Source organism: Mirounga angustirostris, unplaced genomic scaffold (genome assembly GCF_029215605.1).
Source record: "Mirounga angustirostris isolate CCGP_5_RB_7025 unplaced genomic scaffold, mMirAng1.0.hap1 SCAF_16, whole genome shotgun sequence".
NCBI classification, from domain to species: domain Eukaryota; kingdom Metazoa; phylum Chordata; class Mammalia; order Carnivora; family Phocidae; genus Mirounga; species Mirounga angustirostris.
This window is the reverse complement of record NW_026991724.1, coordinates 27,674,473-27,693,686: the sequence shown is the minus strand read 5'-3', so window position 1 is coordinate 27,693,686 and position 19,214 is coordinate 27,674,473. Positions and strand designations below refer to the sequence as shown.

The following is a 19,214-nucleotide window of genomic DNA, read 5'->3' as shown; positions in this document are numbered from 1 at the left end:
ACCTTGGACAAGGTCCCACCTGCTTTACACAGGCCTCGGTTTTCCCCTCAGAGCATGAGGTGGGAAGCAGTGCTGTGTGAGCTCTGGGGCCAGACAGCTGGCGTTAAAATCCCCGCTGGACCCCCTACTAGCTGAGTGACCTTGGGCCAGCCTCACAAGCCATCCGACCTCTGGTTTCTCTCTTCATGAAAGGGTGAAATGGTAATACTTAGGAACATTCATGAACTAAAGTCCACAGGAAGTACTCGCTAAATACAGGCTCCTCTGACTCTGTCTTAGGGCCCCTCCTTGGCAGCCAGAGTTCTGAACAGGCGTGTCCATGCGTTGTCTCTGTGTGGGGGTCTGTGTTCCCAGCTCCAAGGCTCACAGTGGCCACAGTAGGAGCCTGGACTTGCCGATCCTCTGGACCCGGTTGGTTTGGCCTGCCCTGGGCCCTCACCCCAGAGGCTCCTCCTGAACCCCAACCCTGGCAGCCTTCCACCGGCAAAAACTTGCAATTCTCAGTTTTCTAACCGACGGATGTTGGCTGTGGCTCTGTGTCCCACCTCTCAGCCCATGAGGGGTGTGAGTCAGCCACACTTCAGCAGGGGGAGCCCTCATCAGCTGGCCCTTACCTGTCTGGAGGGGGGTGGGTCTTGAGAGACGATCTGCTCGCCTCCCCCCCCCCCCAGGGGGAGGTACATGCTACCGTTCTGTGCAATGAGACGGCTTGAGCGCGGAGAGGAGATGGTGAACAGAGTCACCACATTGACTAACATGGCTTCACCACGTCGGAAAGTGATTCCTTCCTCTCTGTCAGCCTCAGAAGCTCAAGAAGAAAGTCTCAGGCTGGTGCTAGTTATCTCCTTAACACCTGTGAATTCTCCCCCTTGTTAACAAAGAGAAAACGGCTTTAGGCCGAAAGCCTTCAGCAGGCAGCAGGATCCTGCTAGAATTTAACATGTCTGCTTTCATTGTCATTATTCTTATGTGTATCTTCCATTTAGAATACTTCACGGAGGTTTTCCATTTACTGTAAGGATGTGAAGTTTATAAAGTACAAAGATGTGTCTAAGAAAATTAATAACTGGTAGTCATCAGGTGAAACAGGACTTTTGTTGAAGTTATAAAGATGCTAGGGGAGAATGTTTGAGAAAGAATGAGCTGGTCTAGTGGTTCTCAAACTTTGTGGTTTGGGGACCTGTTTAAACTCTTAAAAAATTATTGAGGACCCCAATTTTGTTTATGTATGTTACAGCTATCAATTTTTATTGCATTAGAAATTAAAACCAAGAGTGCTCGCTTCAGCAGCACCTATACTAAAATTGGAACAATACAGAGAAGATTAGTATGCCCCCGGCACGAAGATGACACACAAATTTATGAAGCATTCCATATTTTATTTTCTGCTTCTATCTCATTTTTTTCCCCCTTTGGTGGGGGGTGTTCCTAGAACAGTGCCTGGCACATAATAGGTGCTCAATAAATATTTGTTGTTTGCTGAAAAAAAAAGAGAAATTAAAACCAAGAAAATTTTTAAATCTTCATTCATTTAAAAATAACGATGATAAACCAATTACACATTAGTATAAATAACATTTTCTGATTACTAAAAATGTTTCGGTAAGAAGAACGTCATTGCTGTACATTTTTGCAAATCTCTTTAATGGCTGGCTTAATAGAAGACAGTTTGGTTCTCATATGTGCTTCTGCCTTCAATCTGTCATGATGTGTTGTTTTGGTTGAAGAAGAGGACTAAAATTTGTCCCCACATAAACACATAGTTGGAAAAGGAAGGAATGTTTTACTAGCCTTTTCAGATAATTCTTCTGTGAAACTCACCCAAACTGGACAAGTGGTGGTGGTTTCTTAAAGGATGGTTGCAATCTGAAACTATATCAGTGACCCTTTCCTGTGCTGTTACATTAAAATCCATCAGTCTCTCCAACAAATGGTGCTGGAACAACCGGGATATCACATGCAAAAAAAAAAAAAAAATCTAGTTACAGGCTTTCCACTTTTCCCAAAAATTAACTTGAAATGGATCACAGATAGATCTAAATGTAAAAAGCAAAACTATAAAACTCCTCAAAGGGAATATAGGAGGAAATCAAGATGACCTTGGGTCTGACAATGACTTTTAGATACAACACCAAAGTCACGATCCATGAAAGAAGTAGTTAAACTGCTCTTCATAGAAATTTAAAACTGCTCTGTGAAGGCCACCGTCAAGAGAAGAAGAAAAGCCATGGGCCGGGACAAAATATTTGCTAAAAGCATGTTTAATAGAAGACTGGTGTCCAAGATATACAAAGAACTCTTAAAACTCAACAATAAGAAAACAACCCAACTTGAAAATGGGCCAGAGATCCTAACAGACACATCACGGAAGAAGATGTACAGATGGCAAAAAGCATATGGAATGATGCTCCACATCATATGTCATCAGGGAAATGCAAATTAAAACAACAAGCTACCACTACACACCTAGCAGAATGGCCGAAATTCGGAACACTGGCAACTCCAAGTACCGACAAGGATGTGGAGCAACAGGACTCTCACTCATTGCTGGCGAAAAGGCAAAATGGCGCCATACTTGGGAAGACAGTTTGGCAGTTTCTTACAAAATGAAACATACTCCTACCACAGGATCCAGCTTTCAGGCTCTTCCATATTGACTCAAAAGATGTGAAAACTTTTGTCCCCACAAAAACCTGCACACAGGTGTTCATAGCAACTTTATTCATAATTGCCAAAACTTGGAAGCAACCAAGATATCCTTCAGTCGGTGAGTGGATAAGTAAATTGGTCCATGCACACAATGGAATACTCTTCCACACTAAAAGGAAATGAGCTATCAAGCAATGAGAAGACATGGAGGAAACTTCAATGCATATTACTAGGTGAAAGAAGCCAATCTGAAAAGGCTGCATACTGTATAATTCCAACTGTGTGAATTTCTGGAAAAGGCAAAACAGTGGGGACAGTAAAAAGATCAGAGTGGTTGCCATGGGTGGGGTAAGGGGAAGGGATGAATAGGCAGAACATGGAGGATTTTTAGGGCAGTGGAAATACTCTGCACGACCATAATTCTGGATACATGGCATTATAAATTTGTCCAAATCCATAGAATGTACGACACCAAGACTGAACCCTGAGGTTAACTATAGATTTTGGGTGATTATGATGTGTTCATGTAGGGTCATCCTTGGCAACAAATGGACCACTCTGGTGAGGGATGTGGATAGTGGAGGAGGCTGTCCACGGATGCAGGCAGGGGTTATATGGGAAATTTCTACCTTCCTCTCGATTTTGTTGTAAACCTAAAACTGCTCTTAAAAAAATAAAGTCTCTTGAAAACATCCATTGATCTACTTTGCTCTTTGAATGGGTCTCTTAACCATGCATGATTTTTAACACCATTTTGGTCATTTGGAAAATACTAGTTCAGAGTTACACGGATCTTCCAAATGTTGACACGTTTCAGCATACAGTATTAAAAACTCACATTTGATAACTTTGATACTGATCTCATCAGAAGAGTCTTTAGGTAATGGGAAGCTGTCAAGTTCATGGTGGTAAACACAAGTTTCCAAAACTCTTTCACTTGAAAGCTGGAATTTTTTTTTATTTTGGTGATAGATATGTTCGTTGTTTTCCTTGAAATGATGGGCTCGCTTGGTTCGTTTTTAGAAAATGTCTTCCAGAGACCAAATCCGAATTACCCTTGTCTCTCTGTCTGGCATTCTTTTAAGTAAAAGTGGTGTCCCATGAATAAAGGGACTATTTTTGCTGGCAGCTCAGTCTCACAAGTGCCTTTCCTCCAGAAAACCATCATCCTTCGGTTTGCAGAAGTGTTTTATGCATACTTCCCATTTCATCACACAGGATATGAAAAAAATGGGTACTTGGGGTAGGGATTGTTTTTTAATTTGTGGTTTTTACTACTTCATCAAGGGCATTCTTAAGTAAAAGTGGCATCTTCTGTGACGCACCGTGTGAATGCAGTCTGGTGGTCCTGTTTCTCCCCCGTTAGCTCGGGGGCTAGCTTTTTACCTCCTATGGCTTTTGCACCATCAGTACAAGCAGGTAACACTGTTAGAAAGGGAAAAAATAGCATCTTAATATTGTCCTGAACACAGTTTTGATCTTGTGGACCCCCTGCAAGGACCTCAGAGACTCCCAGGGGTGCAGACCACACTTTGAGAACCACTGGTGTAGCCAATCCCTTCCTCGTGCGTTTGGGGACCCTCGGACCCTGAGGGAAGCTGAGGCTTGCCCAGGGTCCCAGAGCCAGTTGGAGGCAGGGCCAAGTCTTCTGACACCTGACGCACTGCTCTGGGCCATGTCCCTGAGATCCTGGAAGCAGGGTGACAGGCTCCTTTTTGAACCAAGGCAGTATCTGATCAAGCTAATGCTGAATGGATGCTTCCAGTGAGGGGACAAGGAGACAGGAAGGAGTATCAATGAATAAGCCTGGGGAGGGGCACCAGTCAGCCAAACCTGTCCTCTTCCACATTTACCTGCCTTCCCCTAACCCCTGCCATGTGTGTGGTGGTCTGACTTCCATCTTCCCTCTTCCATAATTTTGTTGCTAATATCTCCCAGCCGAGGCGGCTCTAATTAAACTATTCACCATCGTCACTTCATGTTCTGAAGAGACAGGGTTGGCCATTATCACTTTTCTTTCCCTTTGACTGAGCTCTGTGTGGGTACTTTTATTCTGCCCTTGTTCGTTTCTTAGAAATTTAGCCTCTCCAATTTTAGTTCTTTTCTCCTATCTTAGAACATTGTGCTCAGGAGAAAGGCGGCAGAGGGCGAGGGTATCACAGATTTGGAAATTTCTGTCCCATTCACCTTAAAGTTTATTTTTGACTGAACAGTGCCTGCGTGGTGGTTCAGCTGTCCCCCGCACCCCTGTCTAGGAGAGACACCCAGGAGGTAAAGACTGGCAGGTTCTGGACCCGCCCAGGGGAGAAAGGCACCAAGAGAAAGTGGTTGACATGTCAGGCTGTCCCAAATTGGGTGATGGTGGGAGCTTTGGACAAGGGGGAGTCTCCACTTCATCCCTGGGGATCTGAGGTGATCAGAAGCCTTGGTGATGTAAACATACCATTGCGCCCCCCCACCCCGCCGCCACCGAGGGCCCCGGCAAGCCTCCATCCTGCATCCCCCTGTCTCTGCCAGTCACCTGCATGGCCCACCCATCTGTGCGCTGGCAGGCCTCTCCACAGGCCCTCACTCCATTCGGCACCAGCCTCAGCACCGCCCCCCTCGGAAGCTGTGGACTGACTACTGCCCTTCACCCTCCAGTCTCCCTCCGCAGCCTCGCACTGGACGCCCTGCCAGGGTGGCCTTGGGAGACAGACGAAACGAAGCCGGGAGGTGGGGATGGGCACTGAGAGCCCAGCGCACAAATGCGGGCGCTCCCTGGGGAGGGCTGGGAGCGGGGGAGGCAGAGGGAGAGAGAGCGTCCCAGGCCCCACACTCAGGGAGCATCAGCGTTTGCTCTGTGGGACTCTGACTATCAGAGCTGTGCCACCGTGGGACCAAGGCTGCCTTCAGCCCTCTCCGTGGAGGTGCACACGTTCACACTCAGCGGCCCGGGACCAAAGCCCCACCAAGATGCAGTCTGTGTGGGAGCCCCTTGGGCCACCTGTGCAGGCAAGGTAGCTATTCCTAGTTTTTTTTTTTTTTTTTTAAAGATTTTATTTATTTATTTGACAGAGACACAGTGAGAGAGGGAACACAAGCAGGGGGAGTGGGAGAGGGAGAAGCAGGCTTCCCACGGAGCAGGGAGCCCGATGCGGGGCTCGATCCCAGAACCCTGGGATCATGACCTGAGCCGAAGGCAGACGCTTAACGACTGAGCCATCCAGGCGCCCCGCTATTCCTAGTTTAATGACTAAGGATCACATGGACCTCCAAGCCCCACCATTGTCCTCAGGCCCTGCCGATGGCCGGAGGGGCACCTGACGCTCTCGAGGACCCTTCCATTAGGGTCTCTGCCCTTCCCCCTTTAATTCCCCCCTCAGGGAAGACCTGTCTCTGGACTGTGCCCTGCTTTCTGGGCATGGCTGACCCCTGACTGCCCGTCCCCTGGACACACCTCTGTCACATCCCCCCCACCTACACCAGTTTCTCCACCACGCCCAGCACTCACTCAGTTTCTGCCTCCCAGGAGGCAGTTCGGCTGATGTGTCTGATGCCCCCACTGACTGCAGGCTTGGGTAGGCAGGGTCCAGGTCCTGCTGGCTGATGGGTCCCCAGCTCCCAGCCATGGGCTCAGCACGGGAAGACATCTGGCCAGCCGGTGGTGAAGGAACAGTCACTAGACTAGCTCTGGCTCCTTCTGCTTCCTTGCGGCCGGGGCCAGGAGTAGGACACCACGACCAATTGGAAGGGCTGGCAGATGGTTTCCGAGTGGGAACTTTTAGGTGTCGAGTGTTGGATCCAGTGAAGGGGTCTCAGAGGACTCAGGCCACAGTCTCCCCTATAAGCCCCAGTTCTTGAAGATAGATAGTGAGCCAGCAGAAAGAGCTGCTTCTAAATAATTGGAAGATCCAAGGGTTTTGAGGCTGGAAAGAGTGTGATCCTTCAGAAAACCCCAGCCTTCTCCACCTCCCCAGGAGGCAGCCTGGGCCCCAAACAGAGAAGGGTCTCAGAAGGGCTTAAGACAAATCCCTGAAGATTGCAGGCCGCTGACAAAGATGGGGCCCTGGGCAGAGGGAGGGAGAGCCAAGGGGGCAGTTCTCCCCTGCTGGGTTTGAGGCACCAGCTAACCGGCTGGGGAGATTCAGGCAGTGTGTTCTTTTTTGCCAAACGTGAAAGTTCTTAAGGCCGAGACTGTACTCGTTAGTGGGTGTATGATGGATAAATGAGTAAATGGGTGGATGAATGGGTGGGTAGCCAGATAGATCAAGGAGGAGTGAAAGGAATGGGCATGCCAGTGAGTAATTACGGGACAGACAGGTGCTGTTGTAGGATAGAAGGGAGGCAAAGGGACGGATGGGTGGGTGTGTAAGTGACTGGATGGATGGATGAACGAGGGTAGCTGATGGGTAGATGATGAAGCGGATGGGTGGATGGCTGAGGGGGTGGATGGATGGATGATGTTTGATGGGTAGGCACCCTCGGTAGGTAGTATAGGGATGGATGGATGGATGGATGGGCAGATTTGATAGGAGGCAAGATTAGAAACTACCAAATCCTTGGTTCTGCTTCAGAATCTTTCTGGGGACCAGGAAGGTTCCCTTCCCTAGAGCAAATGGGTAGACCTATGACGTCCCCCAGCTTCCCCCAACGACCCTGTGAACTGACAGCATGCTATAGGCACTTAAGCCCAAGTAAGAAAGAGCCCCAAGGATATCTGGCCTTCAGCCATTAAATGCCCCACTGTCACCACTCACAAACACAACCCACAAATGGCCAAACTGCCCCTGGTGGGGCACCCCGTCCCTGAGGGGCACAGTGAGAGAGCCATCTGCCAGCCCAGGGCCAGGAGGGCTGGCCCCTGCCAGGGGGTGAGGGCGCAGCCCCGCTCTCCTCCTCTGCCCCCATGGTCCTGAGGCTCCGCCGCAGACAGGAAGGGAGGGCTCTCCCTTGGGTGTGTGTGAGAGAGAGCACGACAGTCGTGCTTCCTCAGGGGTACAGGCTTGGGTGGGCCGGGAGGACAGCTACTGAGTGCCCGGCATGTCCCTCTGCCCCCCATTCTCCGCCTGCTGGGATTGCAGTCGGAGGCCAGGCCTCCAGCGGCTGGGGTCTCTGTGCCTCTTCCCCTTGAGGAACAGCGGGGGCAGCCCCCCGCAGCCGGAGGAAGGCCCTGCCTGGCCCTGCCCTGCCTGGTCTTCTGTGCTCAGGCTGTCTGCCACGCTCCCACTCCCGTTGTCCTGTGTACTCCTGCCCCCTGGCGGGGGCCGAGGTAACTGCAGCACACAGGGCTGCGCGGGGCGGGGCGGGGTCAGGTGGAGGCTTTCCCTGCAACTAGAGGACTGGGTGCGTGTGTGTGCACGCGCGTGTACACGCATGTGTTCACACTTCACTTAGCCTGGGAGATTAGAGATGGAGAAAAACTCTGAAAGATCCAAGGCAGGTTCTCAAATGGAAGGGGTGATTATTATAATTACTGTGATTATTGTTATCAAGATGATCATGCTTGCCTGGAAAGTCTTGTACAAAAGCAGGCTTATTTTATGTCAGCTTGTTGTTTGTGTCTGAGGGACTTCATCTTTGCTTATAATAACTAACATTTGCAGGGCTCTTTATGTTGCAAAGCTGCGTCACATCCCTAGCCTGTTTCATCTGCACAGACAGCTCCGGGAGGTGGGAACTAATCAGGGAACAGAGGCTCAGAGAGGTGACGTGGCGTTGTCCAAGGTCGCAGGGCGAGAAAGCTGCAGAGCCAGGATGTGAACCCGGGTCACCTGACCAAGGAATCCTGCTCACTTCCCCACCACATCCTTTGCCTCTTATCTTTTGTGAGGGGAGAGGCTCTTTATTGTACCTGAGCTCCAAGCCTTTTTGCTGCTGTCTCTTGAAAAGTGCCCAGTGCCCTGAAGAGAAGGGAAAGGTTTGGAAGAACCAAGCATTGAACTGAAAGTGCAGGTAGCCATCCCGATTTCAGCTGATGAATACACCCGGACACGTCCAAGCTCCTGGCAGCGTCCGGCAGGTGAATGGAAGTGTGTGGTGTTGGTTCCAGTGGCTGGAACCAACTGGTTCCAGCTGTCCCTGGTCAGCACTCACTAGCACCCCCCAGCGTGGCCCGGCACAGACACGCACCAGCCGCGTCTCTGGGAGGGTTGCGCCCGAGAGGCCAGCGCAGGGGCTGTCTGTGGGGGGTGGCAGCTGGGAGCCTGGGTGGGCAGACGGGCCAGGCCCCCGATGACCTTGGCAGCCCTCGCCCCGTCCTTGTGGCATCGGTTCCAGCTCCTGGAACCAGCTGGCTGATTACAGATGGCTTTTGGGAAGGGGAGCCCCTCACTCCTGGACGCCAGTGGGCAGTCGCACCGATGACCCTGACAGTGCTCTGATTGTCCCCTGAGTCTCAGGTGCTGCTTCCCAAGCATACTCATGGCCGGTCCCGAGCAGCCCAGGTCCTCTGGGGAGGCCCCTGGCCTGTAGGTCCCAGTGAGGGACCCCTGTGTGCTGTCAGCTCAGGGGCGTAGCCACTCCCCCCCACACCCTGGCACCCTGTTCTCTGGCAGTGGCCCAAGGCAGCCCAGCTCTGGGAAGCACCCTGTGCTGAGCTCCCCACCCCACCAGACAGTGGAGATGTCCCCTCGGCCCTGTCTCCACATGCCCCTCCCTCCCTCCCCCTGCCCCCCCCCTTTCTCCAGACAGTTTTCTCAGGGAGTTCTCCAGAGTTGTGGGGGTGCCCAGCAGGACCTCACCTCCACCTAGAGCAGCTTCAGGCCATTTACACGTCAACATCGTGAGCAAGGTACCACGTTAATGCTGATTTTAAATCACTGATGTGGTAAAAAGGCGTCCTGCAGGTTTCCTTGAGAAGTCACAGCCTCTCCGGAGCCTCCCGATCCTAAAGTGCTAAGAATGGCGTCTGGCCCGCATTCACATTCCGAACACACTGTGTGGCCGTGCCCCAGAATGTTCCACCCCTTTACACACACGCGCACACATGCACATGCATCACAAGAGCAGGCAGGTTGGCCTCCTCGTCTCTCCGTGCCCCCCAGGCCAGCAGCTCGGGGGGTAGGGCAGTGGCACAGCCCACCCTCAGTTCCACCCCTGCGCTGGTGCTATCCGTTTGTTCCCGCCACAGCCCTGCGAAGAGCATGACGGTTCGGTCATTCCTCTGTCTCAGGGGAGGAGCCTCAGAAAGATGAAAGCCCTGCTCGAGCTGGGAGCCCAGACTGGAGCCTGGGTCTGGGTGACTCCCGAGCCTGTGGGCCTGAGCCCCCAGAAGGCTGCCCGGAGCAAGGCTGGAAGCCCGAGGTGGGAGTGGCCAAAGGGGACCCTCAGAGGGCGGGTGGCGTGGGAGCTGGACATTCGATCAGTCCCAGCAGGCGGAGAATGGGGGGCAGGGGGGCATGCCGGGCACTCAGTAGCTGTCCTCCCGGCCCACCCAGGCCTGTACCCCTGAGGAAGCACGACTGTCGTGCTCTCTCTCACACACACCCAAGGGAGAGCCCTCCCTTCCTATCTGCAGCGGGGCTTCGGGACCATGGGGGCAGAGGAGGAGAGCGGGGCTGCGCCCTCACCCCCTGGCAGGGGCCAGCCCTCCTGGCCCTGGGCTGGCGGATGGCTCTCTCGCTGTGCCCCTCAGGGACGGGGTGCCCCACCAGGGGCAGTTTGGCCATTTGTGGGGTGTGTTTGTGAGTGGTGACCGTTGGGGCACCCCAGGCATTTAGTGGTTGGGGGCCAGGCATGCCGGTGCGTGAGGGAGTCACAAGGCGAAGAATGTCTTGTACCGAACTCAGCTGCGCGGGGCCCTGCCAGACCCACAGTCCGTGAGCAGCCTCGTTAAGCTCCTCGCAGAGCTGTGTGCAGCGTCGCACCAGACTGCCTCGAGGGTCCAGCATGGGGCCAGTGCCCACACCAGACCTACTGCCACACACACAGGAGACAGAGTACAGCACGTGGGCCCAGACGCTAAGGGCGGAGGGGAGTCAGAGGATCTGTGAGGGTCCCAGCAATGGGGGTAGGCCTGATGGTCTCAGCAGACCAGGAGGTGGAATCGTCAGGACTATTTGGGGTACAAATGCAAAAGTGAAACAGACCAACGAAACATATCCTCAACTGGATTCGGAAAAAATCAAGGGATTGACTCAAGTAACTGGAAAGCCAGAGGTAGATGTGACGGCAGGCACAGCTGGATCCAGGTGTGGACATGTTACCGTGTCTCGGGATGTCCCCCTCTCTCAGCTCTGCTTTCCCCAGTGTTGGCTCCACAATCAGGTGGGCCTTCCCTGTGAGAGTGTCTCTTTCCTAAAAGTTTCTACAAATGTACTGGGGCTGTTTGGGCCACGGGGGGCTGCTTGTAGTCTAATTTAACAAATACGGATTCTTCGTCTATCCCAAACTGTTCACTGAGGCCGGCGGGATGATTGGCCGGGGCCAGGCCATGTGTCCACTGCTGGAACCAGGGGACAGAGGCAGCGCCACCCAAACTGCTCAGGCTGGATCATAGGACGTGCTCTCCTTCAGAGAAGCTGGGACTCTAGGACCAGAAAGTGAGGGAATGGAAGGCATCTCAGTGGTGAGGGAATGAGACTGGGGGAGGGGGGACATCCTCACTCCTGGCCCAGGAGGAGACCTGGACGGGAAGGTCAGGCCCAGTGTGAGCACCTTCCCCTGGGTCCCCAAAGGCAAGCAGACAAAAGGACAAGGGACTCCTCTGGCTCTATTATGCTTGTTAAGCTTGGCACCCACAGGCCTGGGCCCAGCCTAGCACCCTCCACAGTGCCCCAGAGCAAATTGGCAAGGTCCCTCCTTCCCTTCCAAGCCTGACCCTTCGTACCCTTCCTTCTTACCTTCTGTTCAGGGGGCTGGGCTGGGACCAGTGCGTCCTCCGCTCTGGCCTCAGGGACAAGTCAGGGACTCTTGACTAGAGGACAGTAGAGAAGGTTGCCCTTGGCTCCAGGCTGTACTACTTACTAGCTGCGTGGTCTTGGGCAAGTTCCCTCACCTCAGAGCCTCAGTCTCTCCATCTGTTAAACAGGATGGCTACCTTTAGAATTACTGTGATTAAATTAGCGACAGATACTGTTGAAATCAACCAGATGAGAAGGGGCAGGGGACAGATAGGATGGAGTGAGAAACTGGGGCCATGCCTGATATTTAAGTGCCAAAGGCCCACTCGTCCCATAAATGTTGCTGAGCACCAGCTATGTACAAAGCACAGTGTGAGACCTGGGGAACTGTGAAAAATCAGGAAACCATCCCTGCCCTGAGGAACAGGCTCACATGACACCAGCTGTGACATGTGGTCAGTGTGCTGTCGGGACAGACTCTGCTTGGGGCCATCAAGGAGGCCTTCGCCGAGGAAGTGACATTTGAGGTGGGGAAGAGCCCAGGCACAGATCATCTGGGCAATAGAGCACCCTGAGGCGGGATAACCCTGGTTTGCCTGGGCAGCAGAAAGAAGGGCTGTGTGTTTGGGGCCCCATGAAGGGGGAAAAGTGGGAGGAGATTGGGACAGAGGGCTAGGCGGGGGCTTGGAGGCCAAGGTAATGAGTTTGGAATTTAGGTATGATGAGAGGCTACTGAAAGAGTTTAAACAGAGGGTTATTGTACCCACTAGGATTAGGTTTGACTATGAATATCTGAGCCTGAAGAATAATGATTTCAATAATAAATTTATTTTAAATGTTTTAAAAATGTCCAGAAGGTATGTGGTGTCCACAAAGCTATCAAGGACCTAGGGCTGTTTTCTACTATCTCTAGGGTATGGACCTTGTCCTCATGATCCAAGTTGGCTGCTAGAGCTCCAGCCATTACATCCAAGTGTGATGGAAAGAACAAGGAAGTGAGAGAAAAGGGTGCAACTTCCCTTTAAAAAGGGCACTCTACTTTGGTTGGCCTCTCATTGGGTGGAACTCGTCACTTGGCCATACCTAGCAGCAAGCAAAGTTAGGAAATGCAGTCTTTTACGTGGATGTCAGTGTGCTCAGTTCTTTTTCTAAGGGAGAATTGATGTCACGCTAACAGTCTCCTGCTGGCTACCGGGCGAGGAACAGACAAGAGAGAAGCAAGGGAGGGAGGGAGCCCTTGGGAGGGGGACTGAGGGCAGCCAGGAGAAAGACGGTGCTGGCTTGGCCCCGGGGAGACGTGTGAGAAGATGGGGAGAAGTGGTCTGACTGCAAACAGCTTTGACGGAAAATCCAGCAGGACCCCAGACATGGAAGGGAAGCAGCAGAACCAAGGATGACGCCTAATCTGCGTCTGAGCAGCTGGGCTAGTGAGACGCTGGGCTGGGGGAGACTGGACAGGAACAGCAAGGGCAGCTGGGGGAGGCGGGGGCGGGGGGGAGTCGCTGCCGGCACAGGACCCCCAGCATCGCTGCACCTTGGGGGTGAGAGGAAGCTGGGAGGACAGCTCCAGCCCCTGGGCTGTCCCCGGAGAATTCCCAGCAGGAGAGCTCTTCCAGCCTCCCCCAAGCTGTGCAGTCATCCTGCCGGAATTCCGGGACACGGGTGGGGAGACCAACAAAGGAGGTGAGAGTGGCTGTGGTTTGTAAACCACCCCTGGCTGGGAGGCGCGGTATGGCTCCACTCAGATCAGGGGGTGTCTCCCACCCTCACCCCCTTCCCAACTCCCTTCTCACAGACCTGGCAGAAACGAGGAAGGTGAGGCCCAAAGGAGGAAGTGGGAAAGCTCTGGCCAGGTTCACCAGCCGCGGGCCACAGACAGGACAGATAGCAGGCACATGGAGGGAGAGCTGAGGAAGACCGAGGTCTCCCAAGGGCACCCAGGCACTCGGGAGCAGCGTCAGCATGTAGGCCCCTGATTCATAGGCCTGTTTTTAGCCCCAGGTGGAGGCAGCAGCCCTGCTCACCCACCCTGCCTGAGTCACTGCCTGCCTAGGGCACCCATCACCCAGGCCCCGGGGCCAGCTTTCCAGGCCCGTGGCCCAGGGGAGGCTCAGATGCTGCAGAAACTCATCTCCAGCACGGTTCCGAAGCTGGGAAGCCATCCTGTCTTGGCGGGCAGCCCTCCGTGTCAGCTGTGGGTGGCTCGGGATCTTGGGACAGCACCCCGAGGGAGCTGGATCTGGGCTGGCCGGCATTGTGGGCTTGGCCTGCTAGCCTCCAGGCCAGTTGTAGCTTTCTGCCCCAGGTAGACAGCCGCCAAACTTGCCCACCCACCTTCCGCAGTAGACAGGCCTCTGACGCGTAAATGGCTACCTAGCTGGACAGCTCAATTCTGGGAAGTCTCCACAGAAGGCTTTGGCCCCACTTACCTTTTGTATAGACTCTTTTGTCAGCCACAGAGTGCCCAGGTGCTAACCCTCATTTCCTTTGTGTCTCTCCCCACCCGAGGAACACCTGCAGATTTCCAGCAATTTCCCTCACTTCTTGAACCACCTGCCACGGGTGAAATAGTCTGTGTTGCCTCTAGCTCAGTCAGAGGACTGGGGGTTGGAAGGGCTTCAGGGTAGAGTGATCAGCTAGTGATGAAGACCCGACACCAGAGGACCCGAGAGGTCAGGGATATGGCAGGCCTGGCGCACCCCCCTCCCAACCCCCAGCAAGGGCTCAGCCCCACCGAGGGCTCCAGCCCGTGCATGCTCAAACTGGGAGAAAGGCAGCCGGAGGAGGGGTCCCCGGAATGCTGACACCAACTGCTCAGCCCAGGTGGATGCCGCGGGGCCCACTCTGCCCTGCACCCGCTCAGCTCCCTGGACCTGCCTCTCCCAGTGCCCCGTGTCTTGTCTGGGGCCTGGGATGTGTGAGGGGCCAGGCCGCAGAGAGGATGAGGGGGCCTGAACACCATGGTGCTTTCCTGCTTCTTTCTGGTAGCTTCATTCTTAGGGGCTTCCCCAGGAGTGGGACATGGGTCTTGGAGATACCGCTGACTCTGGGAGCACGTCCTCTCAGGCTGACCCTACTGAAAAACCCCAAGGGAAGCACTTCGCATCCTCTGAAAGCCTGGCAGACGCGTCTCAGAATCACCTCCCTGTGAGGGCGAGGAAGCCCGGCTGCGGGCCCGCCAACTCCTGTCTGTCCCGGACGCTAACTCCCAAACCGTGCAGCCTGCCGCCCGGGAGCAGAGTGCCCCCGAGGCAAAGCCGGGGAGCCCCCCCCCCGGGCCCTCTGCAGGAGCCCTCTGAGACCAGCAGGCAGGCGCCCAGGTATGATTGGGGCTCCGCAGCATCTCCTGCTCCAATCTCGCCGTGAAAAGCAGCAGTCCTCTCAAATGGAGCGCAGACCCTGTGGCTAAGGCCTGTCGCCCTTGCTGTGGGCCCTGCGTCAGGCCCTGTCGGCCATCCAGGTGCTGCAGTCGGGAGCTGCTCTCAGCACTGTGGGTCTTTATCCCAGAGGCTGGCCTTGGGGTCGGAGCCTCCTGATGTCGAGTCCCAGCTCCGGCACTTCCCGCCTGTGAGCATAGGTGAGTGCCTTCCTCTCTCGGGCCCTCAGTTTCCTGACCTGTAAAATGGGGATAGTAAGAGAGTGACTACCGTGCCAGTTAGCGATGGCCACAGCAGTACTAACAAACTCCCCTAACTCGGCCACCTGCAACAGCAATTATTTCTTTCCGTGGGGCCGCAGGTCAGCTGGGGATCAGAGACCCAGGGTGGCTCCGTTATGTTCCGTGCGTCCCTCATCCTCTTGCTGGGATGAACGGGGAGCCCAGGTGTGTTCATGATGATGGGGGGCGCCCAGCAGGACAAGCAAGGCCATGCAAGGCCTCGGAAGGGCTGGCTGGGGAATTTCCGCATCCTTATATGGGCCGGAGCAGGGCCCACAGCCACTCACAGTCAAGGACAGAGGAACTGTGTTCTGCATCCAGGGGGCAGGAACTGCAGAGACACGAGGCAAAGGGCATGGACTCAGGCAGAAGCGGAGAGCCAGGCAGGGGCGGAGAGAGAGACTAATGCAGTCTCCCACCGCCCCTCCATGAGGTGCGTGTGTGTGTGTGTGTGTGTGTATACACGCACATGCAGGAGCGTGCTTTGTAGGCCGTGAAGGGCCGCGTGAGTGTGCAAGGTGCTGGCGCGGGGGAGGTCCTGTGACTGTTCCAAGAGCCTCTGCGTCTTCAGAGACCACTGCCTTCCCGGTTTGGGGGGTACACGTACGTGATCTGTCGTCTCTGAGAACGGTGACCCTGCTTGGTTCCCAGAGAAAGAGAAGGGGGAAGACACCTGTTCATTGTGACGTACTGTTTCTGCAAGTCCAACAGGGTCTCAGCCTCCACGGTGCGCCTTGGGAAAATCGCAGCCCCTCAGACAAAGGAGGAAGGGGAGAGGGGCAGAGAAAGGCAAACTCCCTCTCTCTCTCTCTTTTTTTTTTTTTTTTAAGATTTTATTTATTTATTTGGGAGAGAGAGAATGAGAGAGAGCACATGAGGGGGGGAGGGTCAGAGGGAGAAGCAGGCTCCGTGCCGAGCAGGGAGCCTGATGCAGGACTCGATCCCAGGACTCCAGGATCATGACCTGAGCCGTAGGCAGTCGCTTAACCGACTGAGCCACCCAGGCGCCCTCTCTCTCTTTTTTTTAATAAAGATTTTATTTATTTATTTGATAGAGATAGAGGGAGAGCACAAGCAGGCGGAGTGGCAGGCAGAGGGAGAGGGAGAAGCAGGCTCCATGCTGAGCAAGGAGCCCGACGTGGGGCTCGATCCCTGGACCCTGGGATCATGACCTGAGCCGAAGGCAGCTGCTTAATCGACTGAGCCACCCAGGCGTCCCTCCCTATCTCTTTATTCACCCTTCTACCCTTCCCTTGTTTAACTGGGTCTAGGCCTCCCTGGCCCCCAGGGAGAGGTAGGCCACAGGTCAAAGGCAAATAAGTAACTAAAAATTAATAAAATTAAGTTTGGGGGGCACCTGGTAGCTCAATCAGTTAAGCATCCGACTCTTGGTTTTTGGCTCAGGTCATGAGATCGAGCCCTGTGTCAGGCTATTTGCTCAGTGCGGAGTCTGCTTGCTCGCCCTCTGCCCCCACCCTCGCCAAACAAACAAATAAAATCTTTTTTAAAAAAATTAGGTTTTAACTTTGGGCCAGCCAAGGGCCTAAGCTCTTGACATTGAATATTGACATAACTGGACAACCAGCCTCTTCATGCCCCTTCCCCCAAGGGCACAGCTCCCCTGGGGCCCAGTCCCTCAGCTACCTGGAATTCTCAAGTAACCAAAATGTCCCTCTCCCTGATTTGCCCAATTCCAGGGACTTTGCTCTACCTGGGTAAGAAGTAGAGAAAAATTACATTAGTCAAGAACATTGATTTTTTTTTTCCCCAAAAAACAAATACTCTGCAAAACCCCAGATTTTGAACTAGGTGAAAGCAGGGCTGCCCTGGTTGAGCTGGCGGGTGGAGAACGGAGCCCTGTCTGCTCCCCTCCTGCCCACCAGAGACGCTCAGGCCGCGTGGGGCATGGTTGGAACGCAGGCCCTGACGGCCGTCGTCCCCCAGACTGGGTGCACACTGTGTCTAGTGTCCCGCTTCTCCTGAGCAGGCTGAGGGCTGAGCCGCTGTCCCGGTGCCTCAAAGCCGCCCCCCCCCCCCCCCGTCCCCTCACAGGCTGACGCCAAGATGGTGTGTGACGTGGTGAGTCGGATGGAAGACACCGAGCCCTTCTCTGCCGAACTGCTTTCCGCCATGATGCGGCTCTGGGGCGACTCAGGAATCCAGGAGTGCTTCAGCAGGTCTCGGGAGTATCAGCTCAACGATTCTGCCAAGTAGTGAGTGTCTCGGGGCTGGGGCGGCCGCCCGCAGGGCACGGAGGCCAGCGTGGAGGGGGCGGGCGCGCAGGGAGGGGTCCTCGGCTGAGGTCAGAACTGCCACGGGCGGCAGGAAAGGTGTCGGGAAGGAGAGCGCAAGGGCTTCTCCTCGCACCCCCTGGGTAAGGACGGGGCCTGGGAGCCGGAGCCCACAAGAGACAGCTAACAGTAGGGCTCCCAGAGCACGGGGCCCGTCCCCACCTTGCCCTGCACTGGGCCTGGCACCCCAGAAGGAGGGTCTTGAGTCTAACAGCTTTTTCCCTCTGGAGAAGCCCTGACCCCACAAGTACAAATCAAGAGCCAGATAGGCAGAAAATAGTCGACATGATGCCACTTTTGTTTCATTTGAGGAAACACACGTTCTATTCCTCTATCTTGGAATATTTTAAATAAGACTAAGGAAATGAGATAATAGAACATATCCTTTGATAGTGCGTTATAACCAAATACGGGGAAGGAAAGGAGAGAGGAGAGGAGGGGGAGTGAAGGTGAGGGAAGAGGCTCGGTGGAAGCCAGAGAGGGCTGAAAGGGGGACAAAGGGAGAGGCAGGGGGGCGCCTGGGTGGCTCAGTCGTTAAGCGTCTGCCTTCGGCTCAGGTCATGATCCCAGGGTCCTGGGATCGAGCCCCGCATCGGGCTCCCTGCTCAGCGGGAAGCCTGCTTCTCCCTCTCCCACTCCCCGTGCTTGTGTTCCCTCTCTCGCTGTCTCTCTCTCTGCCAAATAAATAAAATCTTAAAAAAAAAGGGGGGGGGGCGCCTGGGTGGCTCAGTTGGTTAAGCGTCTGCCTTTGGCCCAGGTCATGATCCTGGGGTCCTGGGATCGAGCCCCGCATCGGGCTCCCTGCTCAGCGGGAAGCCTGCTTCTCCCTCTCCCACTCCCACTCCCCCTGCTTGTGTTCCCTCTCTCGCTGTCTCTCTCTCTGCCAAATAAATAAATACAATCTTTAAAAAAAAAAAAAAAAAAAAGGGAGAGGCAGGGAAGGTGGCCCGTGGGTGCTCTTCCCGTGACACCAGCTCGTCACTTCAGGCGTCCTTAAGGTTACATGCCCTTGTTCCCTAGATCGGGGTTCCACGCCCCTGGGAATGGTCCGCGCTGGCTGCGCACATGTCTTCTGTCCTGGAGACGTTGGGACCACACCCCACTTTTACAGTCTTGTGCCCGGGTTGTCAGTGGGAGCCTCTGGGCTTAAACTCACAGTCTTAGGGTGTGTGTGCTCCACCACCGACCTGATTCAGCCGTCCTCACCCCTGCTGCTCTGCGGGGACCACTCTGCCCCCAGGAGACATTTGGCAAAGTCTGGAGACAGGCTTGATTGTCCCAACTCGGGTGGTGGCACTGGCATCTAGTGGACAGAGGCCAGGGGTGCTGCTGAACGTCCTACAGTGCGTAAGATGGCCCTCCGTAGCAAGGAATCATCTGGGCCAAAATGTCAGTGGTGCTGAGCCCGAGAAACCCTGGCCTACACCCTGGTGGTGTAGCAGGGGCGAGGGCCCATAAAATGGCACTTGCTCATGGACGTTGGGCCATTTCCCTTGGCCACGATGACAGCTACCAAACTAGGGACTTGAGTTAGGCCAGAGCATCTTTCCATTCTGTACACCTAGACTGTCCAGCTGGTGAGCCCTGGGTCTCAGGAGTCCCAGGTGGTAGTGAGCCGGGCCCCGGGCCCTGATGAGCCACCTGGGACACCTAGGTGGGCAGGGGTGTGAGCCCGGGGGGGTTGTGCCCACAGCGGCCGGTGCACGCTCAAATCACTCCTCCAACGGACCCAGGTCGTCCCCTGGAGCTGTTTGGGTGGGGACCGGCTTCCCTACCCCTGCTGGGCCCCAGTCC

At 54.6% G+C, this 19,214-nt stretch overlaps 1 protein-coding gene and 1 non-coding gene across 3 annotated transcripts in view; both read left to right on the top strand.

Annotated features, from left to right (window-relative positions):
* The window catches only part of GNAO1 (G protein subunit alpha o1), a 171,523-nt gene that overhangs the window by 127,702 nt on the left and 24,607 nt on the right, over nt 1–19,214 (top strand). For both annotated transcript variants that reach the window (XM_045891101.3, XM_045891100.3), the window contains exon 4: nt 17,182–17,342. In XM_045891101.3, coding sequence (XP_045747057.1) covers nt 17,182–17,342 — 161 coding nt within the window. The remainder of the gene's footprint in view (nt 1–17,181; nt 17,343–19,214) is intronic.
* On the top strand, nt 1,275–1,381 carry LOC123856284 (U6 spliceosomal RNA). Its single transcript, XR_006793688.1, has one exon. It is a non-coding gene; the product is annotated as a U6 spliceosomal RNA (small nuclear RNA).